This window comes from Salminus brasiliensis, chromosome 23 (genome assembly GCF_030463535.1).
Source record: "Salminus brasiliensis chromosome 23, fSalBra1.hap2, whole genome shotgun sequence".
NCBI classification, from domain to species: Eukaryota; Metazoa; Chordata; class Actinopteri; order Characiformes; family Bryconidae; genus Salminus; species Salminus brasiliensis.
The window spans coordinates 10,464,509-10,476,823 of record NC_132900.1 but is presented as its reverse complement, the minus strand read 5'-3'; the positions used below and the strand labels follow the sequence as shown (position 1 = coordinate 10,476,823).

Here is a 12,315-nt window from a genome sequence, read left to right as displayed (position 1 = left end):
ATGCTCTTGCTTTCAGAAGAAGCAATGAATGAGTAGGTGTCCCAATACTTTTGTCCATATAGTGTATCTCTTGCTGTCTGTCTCACTACTCTCTCTTTCCCTTATGATGTCTCTCTCATGCTCTCTCTCACTTTCTCTTCCCCTCTTTCTCTTCCTTTCATTCATTTCCAGTCTGTTAAATGTTAAGTGTGTTTAGATGATGATAATAATAATAATTATAATAATAATAATGTTTATCTCTCTCTTCTCTTTCTAAGCTCCATCCATGGTACCCATAATGCATCAGGTCAGCTCTACCATGAGGAGCATCACATTGTCATGGCCACAGCCTGAGCAGCCCAACGGCATCATACTGGACTACGAGCTCCGCTACTACGAGAAGGTAGGAGAGCTGTGTGTGTGTGTGTGTTATGTTAGCTGTCCAGTAAACACTAATGTAAATGTGACCCTGACTTTACTGTGAACTTTACAACCACCCCCTCCCTTACTGTGGCTCATGACCTTTACAAACCCGGACATTAGTGTGGTCTGGAACTTTAAAAAACCCCTCATAAAGTGGCCTTAACCTTTGCAACTCCCCTTTTGGTGGCCTGGAACTTTACAAAACTCTTTGCTGTGTCTCAGAACTTTACTTACCTCCTCTTACTATGGCCAGAACCTTCGCAACCCCCCCCTTCCCTTACAGTGACCTGGACCTTTACAAATCTTTCCTTACTGTGACCAGGAACTTTACAGACTCCAACCCTATGACCCAGAACCTTACAAACCCCATTCATTGATGCTCAGAACTTTACCAACCTGTTTACTGTGACCCCAGACCCCTCTTATTCTGGCCCGGACTGTTACTAACCCCCTTATTGTGGACTCCACTCTATGCCTGGAATCCAGTTTAAACAAGGTACAAATGTATACTCCTCTGAAATACACTCTTCATAATAGTGGACTACATATGTTCTGCTGGTGGTTATAGAGAGGCCCAGCCACCCACACACACACAGTTCACTAACCCTCAGCCCTTTTATATACACTAGCTGGAAAGGGCACACAATGGCAGACAAACACACACACACACAACTCATACACACACAAACAACAACAACAAACAGATTGCTTTTCCTTGTCTTTCACTTCAGAGATTGCGAACACACATATTCTCATATTCTGTTTGTGCAGAGGGATACACACTTATTTTTCTTTTTTAAACACACAAACACACACACACACACACAGAAAATGCTGATAGTGGTTTGTGTACACACACAGGGTAAATTGACTTCTTCCTCAACCCAATAACATGATATGCAGCTTTTTCATATTGCAAAACACACCCACACACACACCTGGTACCTTTCTCTGAAGGAGCTTTTGTAGACATTTAACTCGTCTGTTTCCGATCACCAACATTAGTGAGGTCAGCAACCGATGTTGGATGATTTAGTTCTGGATCCCAAACGTCACTCTAACTCATCCCAAAGATATTGGATGGAGCTCCATGACTCCATTACAGAGAAACTGTGGTAGTGATAGGAACCAGGGGCTGTGATATCTACAATACAGAAATACAGATATAGACATGATACAGTAAAAGGACAAAAGTATTGGGACACCTACATATTACACACTTCAGGAGCTTTTATGATGTCTCATTCTAAACCCATAGACATTAATATGGAGTTGCCCCCCCTTTGCATCATAGATGACATTGCCCACAAAGTTGGCAGTTACAGAAATGTCCCGGTTTGCTGAAGCATTAAGATTTCTTCTAACGATCTGGCGCCGCGGAGGTGGCAGCCTGTTGCAGCAGCTCCTGCTCACTTCTGAGCTTCTTCTTGTGAATTTCCCCACTGCGGGACTAATAAAGGATTATCTTATCTTATCTTATCTTATTTCCCCTCACTGGAACAAAGGGGCCTATGAGCCAGCCCCTGAAAAACAGCCCCATAGCCCCATTATCCCTCCTCTACCAAACTTTACAGTTGGCACAGTGCAGTCAGGCAGGTGACCAGCGAACATGTTTCCATTGCTCTAGATTCCAGTGGTGTACTTTATACTACTCCATCCAACACTTGGCTTTGTGCTTGGTGATGAAAAACTTCCATGCAGCTGCTTAGCCATGAAAACCAAGCCACGTTTTTGCTGATGTTAATACCAGAGGAGGTTTGGAGCACTTCTAGCCAACATACTTATTTGGGGCTGACATGGGTGGAAAGTAGTCCCATCTAGGCCTAATGTTGGCCCCAGTGTACAACCCTGATAAGCACCCATGTTTAACCCTTCCTGGTCCCATCACTCACACTGTTGGGCATCCATACTTTCTGACATGTTACCTGGGCTGGTTCTGTGATGTTTGTAGTCTGAGTTGATGTGGTTCCTAAACACTTCCACATTTCAATAATATCACTGATGGTAGAATATCTAAGAGGGAAGAAATTTCACCAACTGACTTTTTGTTGCAACGGTGGCATCCGATTACAGAACCACACTGGAATTCAGTGAGCTCCTTGGCTAGGTGCTTGATTTTGTACACCTATGGCAATGGGACTGAATGAAACACCAGAATTCATTGATTAAGAGGTGTGTCCTAAGACTTTTGTCCATATTGGTTATAATTCATTATCCAAAACCACCAGTAAACCCACATGTATATTGTTATGTAAGTTTCTAAAATGTGAAGATGGTGGTAAAATAGTGATAGATCAGAAACAGTACCTTCTCTTCAGGGACTACTTTGTTCTATGTATCACTCCGCCAAGAATGAGTATTGAAAAACACGTTTGAGACTAAAGGTTTATCTCACGACTATTGAAAAACAGTGTCTCCGACATCAGACAGCGTATTTGTAACAGTTCCATGTCATAACTTTCTGCAAAAGAGCATTTAATGACAAAAGCTGGTCACATCTGGTCACATTCACCAGCACTGTGGACTATTATGACGCGTCGCGCTTTGTCTGGAACGGAGCATTTTCCGCTTACCCAAACTCAATGACTTTGTTTACATCTTAGCCATTGCATTATGCACAGATTTAGAAACATCAGTGAAGTTCCCCTTTAACGCCTGATAGGACACACCAGGAGTGAAGATCTGTACACACTGGCTGACAGTTTCCCTGCAAAAGCAATCAGGCTCTTCCAGCCTTCTTCATGGTTATTGTGTGATGATTTGCCGCGTGGAGAAACGAGTGAGGATATGAAAATGAGTTTAATCAGAAGCTGCGGGATGAAGATTCCTCTCCACAATGGTTTAGTGCAATGCAAACACCATGAGTGGAAACACTTATTTACCTATAAATATGCATGAAGAGTAATCATCTCCTTATTTGTGCTGCGTGGCTCCTTTAGGCAAATGGATGAGCACTTCTTAAACAAATGTGGAGGGGGAAATACGGAGCAAACGGCTTCTCGTGTAAGACATGAGAGAAGTGAGGAATATCAAAGGCAATGAACGCTCTCTGGCTCTCCCGCTAATTAAAGTGCTTCATTATTAGCTGCCTTGCACTTTATGATTGTGTGCAGCGTTGAAGCGTCTTTTAGCTGTTGTGAGCTGACCACAGGTCAAACGCTTCCTTTGTCACTGGCCATGTCTGCGGAGTATGTGCTAAATGGTCTCTTTATTAGAAACATCTGCTCTGTACGCACTGGCCACTTTATTGGAAACACCTACATTGTGCGTCAACTCACTGACCACTTTATTGGAAATGCCTACCTTGTACCTCCATTTACTGGCCACTTTATTGGGAACACCTACACTGTGTGTCAACTGACTGGACACTTTATTGGAAATGCCTACCTTGTACTTCCACTCACTGGCCACTTTATTGGAAACACCTACATTGTGTGTCAACTGACTGGACACTTAATTAGAATCACCTACCTTATACCTCCACTCACTGGCCATTTTATTGGAAACATCTACTTTATACTACCATGGACTGGCCACTTTACTGAAAACACCTTGTACATCACCTCTGTGGCCACTTTATTGGAAACATCTATTTTGTTCTGCCACTCGCTGGCCACTCACTGCCACTCCTCTAACTGGCCACTTAATTGGAAACATCTACTCTTATCTTCTTACTTGCCACTTTAATAGGAACACCTACTTTGTATTTTTACTCACTTGCCACTTTATTAGAAACACCTACCTTGTACTTTCATTCACTGGCCAATTCATTAGAAACATCTATCTCGCATTGCACTGATTGAACACTTAATTAGAAACACCTACCTTGTACTTCCACTCACTGGCCACTTTATTAGAAACACCTACCTTGTTCTTTTACTTACTGGCCACTTTATTAGAAATGCCTACATTGTGCGTCAGCGGACTGGACACTTTATTGGAAACACCTACCTTGTACCTCCTCTATGTACCTCCTCTAACTGGCCACTTAATTGGAAACATCTACCCTGTTATTGTCTCACTTGCCACTTTAATTAGAACACCTACCTTGTACTTTCATTCACTGGCCACTTTATTAGAAACACCTACCTTGCATTGCACTGACTGAACACTTAATTAGAAACATCTACGTTACTAGGAGTAAAGGGTTGATTGTTGATGCAGACTGAGTTGAAAACTTTTTAAAACACTTAATTCTGGCAGGACACTCGTGTAGCACATCCTTTACTTTCCACGCTGCAGGATTACAGGGAGTTTCTGCAGGAATGCCTCCCTTCAAATCCCAGAGCTGGGAATCAGTGGAAGAACAGCTCGGCCAAGCTGATCGTCCTCGTTCTAGTCTTAGTAAAGAAAATCACTGCAAACTATGTGCCTGCAGCGATGCGCACCAGGCTATTATTTTACTGTGTGTGTGAGTGTGTGTGAGTGTGTGTGTGTGAATGGAGGCGGAGGTTTAGGAAATGAATGCCAGAGGGTGGAATGTTTTGGAATAAACATTTTTACACTTCAGAGATTACTACCCTGATATCAATCACGGCCTTGTTTGCATTCCACTCTGCTCTCGTGTTTGAACGAGACTGTTGTTTTGTTTTGCTTCTTTTTTTTTATTATTATTATATTTTTTTAATCATGTCCTTGATTACAGAGTTCAGCCTGAAAGCTGATTAACAGCCGAATACACTCAGGGTCTCTGTAAAACACACACACACACACACACAAAAAAAAAAAACTAAACAGCGCAGCTCTGCATGTCGCCATGTTTAAAATGACTTTGAGCTCTAGAGCCACTTGAATAAAAAAGCCTGAGCTCACACAGCAGATAATTAATTAGAAAAGCCATCAGCCGCCTGAACACTGTTACACATCCACGCCTATTCGGTTCACAGAGGACCATGATGGTAGCCTAGTTAAAATAAGTGCATTTGGAGGAAACGTCAGATTAAAACTACTGCAGTAATAATAATAATAATAATAATAATAATACAAACTAAATAATCATAACCTGGCATTAAAACAATACAAAAATAACAATACACTGTGTCCAAATGTTTGTGGACACCCCTTTTGATGAATGCTTTCAGCTATATGAAGTATTGCTGATACAGATGTACAGATGCACACTCGCACACAGCTTGTCTAGTCCCTGTAGAGCAGTACAGCCAGTAGAACAGGGCTCTCTGCAGCAGATAAACATGAACAGGGGCTTTGACCGGGGGTCACAGCCATGCGCTTTGCCATCGGAGGCCAGAGTCCGAGAGTGCACAATTGGCCACGCTTTCTCCAGGTGGGTAGATGGCGGTCTCACCTCGTCTCGCAATATACTTAAGTAATGTTGGCAGGCGCAGGCATCTGTGGAGCTGGAGACCTGGCACTTTCCGGCGGCTGTCTGGCGATGACTCACTGGCAGCAGTTGGAAGGAATGTGGAAGGAGGCATGGGTTAAGTCTTACCCTCCTAGTGTTGGGGGAATTGCTGGTGCTAGGGGGAGTTATGAAGAGGTGGGTTAATTGGCAGCACCAAACTGGAAGAAAAAGTTAAAAATGTGACCAAAAAAAGGCCAGGCTAGAGGGGTGTAAAGCCCCCTAGCATTGAGCTGTGGAGCAGTGTGGTCTCTGGAATGATGGTTGGTGCTCCACCCAGTACTTTTCGGATGAGTTGGGGAGTTAGGGATGAGGTTGGGTCTTCATCATCCAACATCCTGACCTCACTAATGCTTGCTGAATGCTGAATGCCTTGCTTTCTGAGTATTTATGATGCTTTTTAGCCTAATCTAGAACTAGAGAACTCCCTGACCTTCAGATATGACATGACCCTTTCTCCATTATCTGATAAAACGTTGCCAGAGAGCTAGGGAGCTGGATCTCTCCATGCTGTTGAGACCACGCAGTGCTATTCGGGCCAAAAAGTCTGGTTATTAATCCAGTACTGAGCTTGACGGAAGAGGCCGTGTCATTGGCAGAAGCTCTTCAGATGTAGTACAGATGCTGCAGTGTTATTAGTTCTAGCAGAACTAAAAGATGAAAACTGGATATGGAAACTGCAGCTCCGTGCAGCTAGGGCTTTCCGCCACGGAGAAGACGTGTTTACTCCTCTTCTGAATTGGCAATAGCTCAATTTACTAACTAATTAATCAGTGAATTAAACGGTTTATGGTTGGGTCAGTGCCAGACTGGAACCGCAAAGCTGGATAAAATGAGGCTTACAAGATTTTGGGATGATGTTTATTTGCCAGGCAGCAGAAACGGCGGCTCTAATACTAAATAAACTCATCCTGCTGCAAGGGCAGTGTTCGTTTGGTGGAATTTGGTGGTTCTGAGCTGGGTTTGTGCAGTTTCACTGTGGAACTGAGAAATGATGATTCCTCCTCCCGGGAAGGAGGAAAGCAGTAAATCCTGAATCATCCCATTTCTATGATCATGTTATTTACTAGAACACAGTGGCCACACAGTGTCTGAATTGCTCTTCGGAGTTCAGTATGTTTGGATGTTGCAACCGCTGTCCGTGGTCCTGAAGAGGGAGGGAAACCTCAGTTCCTTCTGTGTGTTCACAGAAGGCTTAATGATTATCTAAGACTTTAATTTCTTAGTTCATTTATATGTAACATAATAATAATAAGAAGAAGAAGAAGAAGAAGAAAAAGAAGAAGAAGAATGATTGTTATTAACATATCCATAAGAAAAACAGAAAATACCATACCTACTAAAATATTTTGCACTCCTATGAAATACTTCCACACACCTGTGAAACACTTACATAATGCATTTGCTTCCGTATAAAACACTCTCATACCTATGTTGTGTATATCTTTGAAATATTCGCGCACACACCTATAAAACACTCTTACACACCTATTAAATACCCATACACACCTATAAAACACTCTTACACACCTATTAAATACTCATACACACCTATAAAACACTCTTACACACCTATTAAATACTCATACACACCTATAAAACGCTCTTACACACCTTTGAAATACTCATACACACATATAAAACACTCTTACACACCTATTAAATACTCATACACGCCTATTAAACACTCTTTCCCACTTATGAAAAACTCACACCCGAACTACGAAACAGAATACATTCACCTGTGAAACACTCACCTGTTAAACACTCACGCACACCTATAAAACATGAAATACTTGCAGTCACATGTTAAAATACGCTCTCTCTCTCCCTATCTCTCTCTTCCTCTGAACCCTGCTCAGCCCAGCAGATGGGTAGACTGATTTAGACGAATGAGTGTTTGTATTAGAGAAAAAGTAAACATCCAGACATCACCTCACATGTCTGTCTGTCTGTCTGTCTGTCTTTCCCCTCCTTTATTTCTCTTCCTACTTTTCTTTTTTTATTGTTTTCTTTCTTTCTCTTTCTTTCTAGATCTGATCTTTTTGCTCTAGATAAATACACTCTTTTAAGGCTCATTAATGCCCAACAGTAATTAAGGATACGGATCCGGACAGTCCGGCCTTCTGTCCATACCCTGTGTTCCTTTCGTTCGCATTCGTGCACCCTTTCTAAAAGCTTAGATATGGATGGAACGGAGCAGTATGTCTGGAAATCGCGGGGACAAGAAACTAATGGCTGAACCTTTTTCACAGCTGTTTACACACGCAAGTACATCACCACGATCCCTCTAACAAAGAAACTAAGGTTTCCTTCCCTCTTCAGGACCACGGACAGCTCACAGGCCGTGCCTCTTTTATAGAAGCTTAGATACGGATGGACGACCTCCATCCTCCTCCACCCTTTGCCATGTCTGTTGTTGTCAGAAACGTTTGACTTTGGACTGCCCTCTAGTGGATGTATTGCTTAGCTTCCATGCCAACATCAAGGTTGCGTAGAAGTAAGTGGGCAGTGGCGGTTACACAGACATGGTCGTTTTCCTACGTAAAGGGAGTTTACAGTTACCTTTACAGTTACCGTGTCTCTACTTTCTGAAGAGTAAACAACACTTATCTGCCACCTGACACACACACACACACACACACACACACACACACTGTCTTTTATCTCATTTTGTGACATGGATCGACCCACCTAATGGAGCGCTGACGGCCATGGACATGCACACGTGTGACTATGTTTGTTTATAGGAAAAGTGTGTGTGTGTATGTATGGGTTTTTAGGTGGGCGGAGTTGGGATGGGGATCACAGAGAGGAAAAAAGCTTGAATTAATGGCTGACCCCTGACACACGCCTCGGAAGATCAAAAGATATGCGATCAGGAATGTGCATTGAAATGCGGCAGGGTGTATGTGAGCAGACTAAGCAGACTCTACTGATCCATTTACCAAATGAAATTATCATACGGGGCTTATCTGCTCCACGCTGACGTGACGGGAAGCTTCAAGTCCTGTTTTATCTCCATCCCGTTCCTTAAGAGAGCTTTAATGAAAGCGATCCTGAAACGCTGCTTTCTCGGAAGCCATCAGCCACACTTAGTCACAGTGTGTGTGTGTGTGTGTGTGTGTGTGTGTGTGTGTGTGTGTGTGTGTGTGTGTGTGTGTGTGTGTGTGTCACAAAAAAATCATTCTGACACCTCTGTCGGAAAACTCTCTACGGAATGCCACGGAGTGGCCCAAGATTGCTGAATTTCATGATTAAAGAAACATGCTACCTTTGAGAGTTCCCAAGATATGAAGAGCATTTCCGAAGGAAATGTCAGAACAGGCTTTTAATCTTGTCGGAAAACGTCAGATATGGACTGTAGTGTTTCATCTGCAGGTGGCGTGACTGTTCCATTACATTCCACTCACTGCATTGTTTTATTGAGTGTGTGCTGGGATGTGTGCATATGTGGCTGTTCTGCATATGTTGCTATAAAAGAAGATCAGAGCTGTTCTAGATGTGTGACACATGTCAGAGATGCTCTAGAAATGTGGATGTGGATAAATTCCGAGCTATTCCAAATGAATGGATGTCGATGAGATCAGAGCCTTTGTACATATATAGATGCGAATGAAATATGTTGTAGATATGTGGGGGGCATTGGAGGTGATGCAGATGACATGGGAATATGGATGAGGATCTGAGCTATTTTAGCTATATGGATGTGGATTAGGATCTAAGCTATTCTAGATATGTGCCTAATGGCAGAGATGTAGAGATGTGAATATGAATAAGATCAGAGAATATATCATATATCATATACCATGATATGGGGGCATTGCAGATGTTCTGGATATGTGAATAAGGATGAAACCTGTGAGGGACATTTCAGAGCTATTCTAGATATTTGGATGTGGATAAGTTTAGAGCTATTCTAGATATGTGGATATGGATGAGTTTAGAGCTATTCTAGATATGTGGATGTGGATGAGTTTAGAGCTATTCTAGATATGTGGATATGGATGAGTTTAGAGCTATTCTAGATATGTGGATGTGGATGAGTTTAGAGCTATTCTAGATATGTGGATGTGGATGAGTTCAGAGCTATTGTAGATATGTGGGGGCACTGCAGATGTTCTAGATATGTGAATATTGATGACTTCAGAACTATTCTAGATATGTGAATATTGATGAGTTCATAGCTATTCTAGATATGTGAATATTGATGAGTTCATAGCTATTCTAGATATGTGGATGTGGATGAGTTCAGAGCTATTGTAGATATGTGGGGGGCATTGCAGATGTTCTGGATATTTGAATATGGATAAGATATGAGCTATTCTAGATATGTGGCTGTGAGTTCAGAGCCATTATTGGACATTTAGGGGATATTGTAGATGTTCTGGATTTGTGTATATTAATAAGATATGAGCCACATATTCTAGATATGTGGCTAATGACAGAGATGTGAATAGGAGGCTGAGCTATTCAAGATCTGTAGAAATGGATGAGTTCAGAGCTAATCTTAAATATGTAGGGGACATTGCAGATGTTCTGTATGTGAACATGGATAAGATCAGAGTTGTTCTAGATATGTGGATTTGGATAAGAACAGTGTTGTTCTTGAATACCAGATATGAAGGAGAGCAGCAATTTTCCCATATTTTAAGTGTAAAAATCCACAAGAGCATCTACATGAATCGTGGTGACATCAAGTGATGTGGTCAGACATTTACACCTCTAGCAACCAATTGAGGAACAGAGCGAGCCTGTACTGAATCTGAAGGTGCGAGGCTTTGAGAGGTGTTGTACATCAGTGTTCAAAGCCTAGATCTATGCTGTTATAATGCTGTGTTCTCTATTTGGCTTCTGAGCACCACTGTTCTAATTCTGTTCTGAGTGTGGATTTGAGCCACGGCCCTCTGCTCGGCCAGGTGTTCTTGCCATGCTGCAGAAGGCTGGCATGTGCCGGCAGGGTGGGGGAAGTGGCACACGTATGCCACTCTAGGGACCAAAGCCGGTGCCAGCTTTGCTATGTATGTGTGTGTGTGTTTGTGTGTGTGTGTGTGTGTGTGTGTGTCTTTGTGCAAGATGCAGCACGAGCTACTTGGCTAGCTCAGAGATGACGCCAGTCCCCTGCTGGACCCCTCCCACTGCTCCCCTAGATTACACACTGAGACCCCTGTCTGTCCTGCCCTGGCACATGTTCCTGTGGGCCAGGCGCCATAAAGCCCCACCCACTCCTGTCCAGAGGGGGTGGATGGGGAAAAGGAGGGGCTTTGCTAATCCCCATTTGACTGGCAGCAGGAGAGGTCCACTCCTGGCTAGTTCGCTAAAAGGACGCACTGCCAGGCGGTGCCGCGAAATCAGCAAGAAACACTGTGACATGTGGCCACACTGAAACGCTGCTGGCATTGCGCTGATGTTGATCGTTGTAAAACACCTCTCAAGATGTCTCGTTTTTCTTATTTTAATGAAGTAATTTAGTGCAGTTTAGTATTTAAGTGGTTTTATTAATAGTAATTCATGGCATATTTTAGGTAGGTTATAGATCACACTCCATGCTCCACTCCTCAAACGACTGTCACATTTGCATCCAGATATTTTCTAGATTCCACTTGTCCACCTACCTGTATTAGGTTTCCTTGGCCACTGGCTGCCACACAACCCCAAAGCATACTAGATCTACTGCCTTGCCTAACAGTTGTCAGGGGATTATTTGCATTGAATGCAGCAGAAGGGTTTATTTAGTGTCTATTTAATTTCATCAGTCCTCAGCACTTGTTCCCAGAATGCCTCTAGCTTATCTTGGTCATTTTTGCATACTTCATATATGTCTGACATTTGTGATAGGGTCACAGGTTAGGTTTCTTTCTGATGTGTTTGAGTTTATGAATGCACCAGCATGTCAAATTTGATGTTTCTCGATGCTTCTGTTAATATCTTGGCCAAAATACAGCGCAGAAATAAGTCCTGAGTCTTTAAAACCCATCCTTTAGATTGTATCTCATTGCCCGATCGGATGTGACTCACATCCGGAGGTACAAAGCTGTGAATATAGGTTGAGATACTCCTCTCTACCTCTCGCCATGTCTAACTAACTTGTGGATTTGTGTGTCCGTCGTCTGCCTATTCTCTGTAATTGGTGGGTTTGTGCATCCATCTATGTTTTATGGGAAACTGACTGATTGAATGACGGAAACTCACCTTCGTCCCCTCATTTTATTCAAGCATTCCACTGCTGTTGGAATAAAAGCACCAAAACAATTAGTCTGCATGAGTAAAGGTATGTTTTTACAGGAAATATGAAGAATCTGTAAAATTATTTCAATATTTCAGGTTTAGGTGTGAGTATCTCTTCACACAGAGCACAAATCATTATAGAGAGAGCTGAGATTGTTCTGAACATCTTGATGTAAAACATGTGGGTATCTCATAGACAAGTGCTGTTAAAGGTGACTTTAAGAAGATTGAGAAAACGCCCTCAGACTCCAGAGGGTTAATGCCGCACAGTAGAATAGTGCACCACCAGCTAAACCTTCCTGCAGTTTCTTTGACGTCATAAGGGT

The 12,315-nt window shown here is 42.6% G+C and overlaps 1 protein-coding gene across 3 annotated transcripts in view; it reads left to right on the top strand.

Moving 5' to 3' along the window:
- ephb1 (EPH receptor B1) overlaps window positions 1–12,315 on the top strand; it is a 305,121-nt gene that overhangs the window by 209,345 nt on the left and 83,461 nt on the right. For all 3 annotated transcript variants that reach the window (XM_072669348.1, XM_072669347.1, XM_072669346.1), the window contains one exon: window positions 258–382. In XM_072669348.1, coding sequence (XP_072525449.1) covers window positions 258–382 — 125 coding nt within the window. The remainder of the gene's footprint in view (window positions 1–257; window positions 383–12,315) is intronic.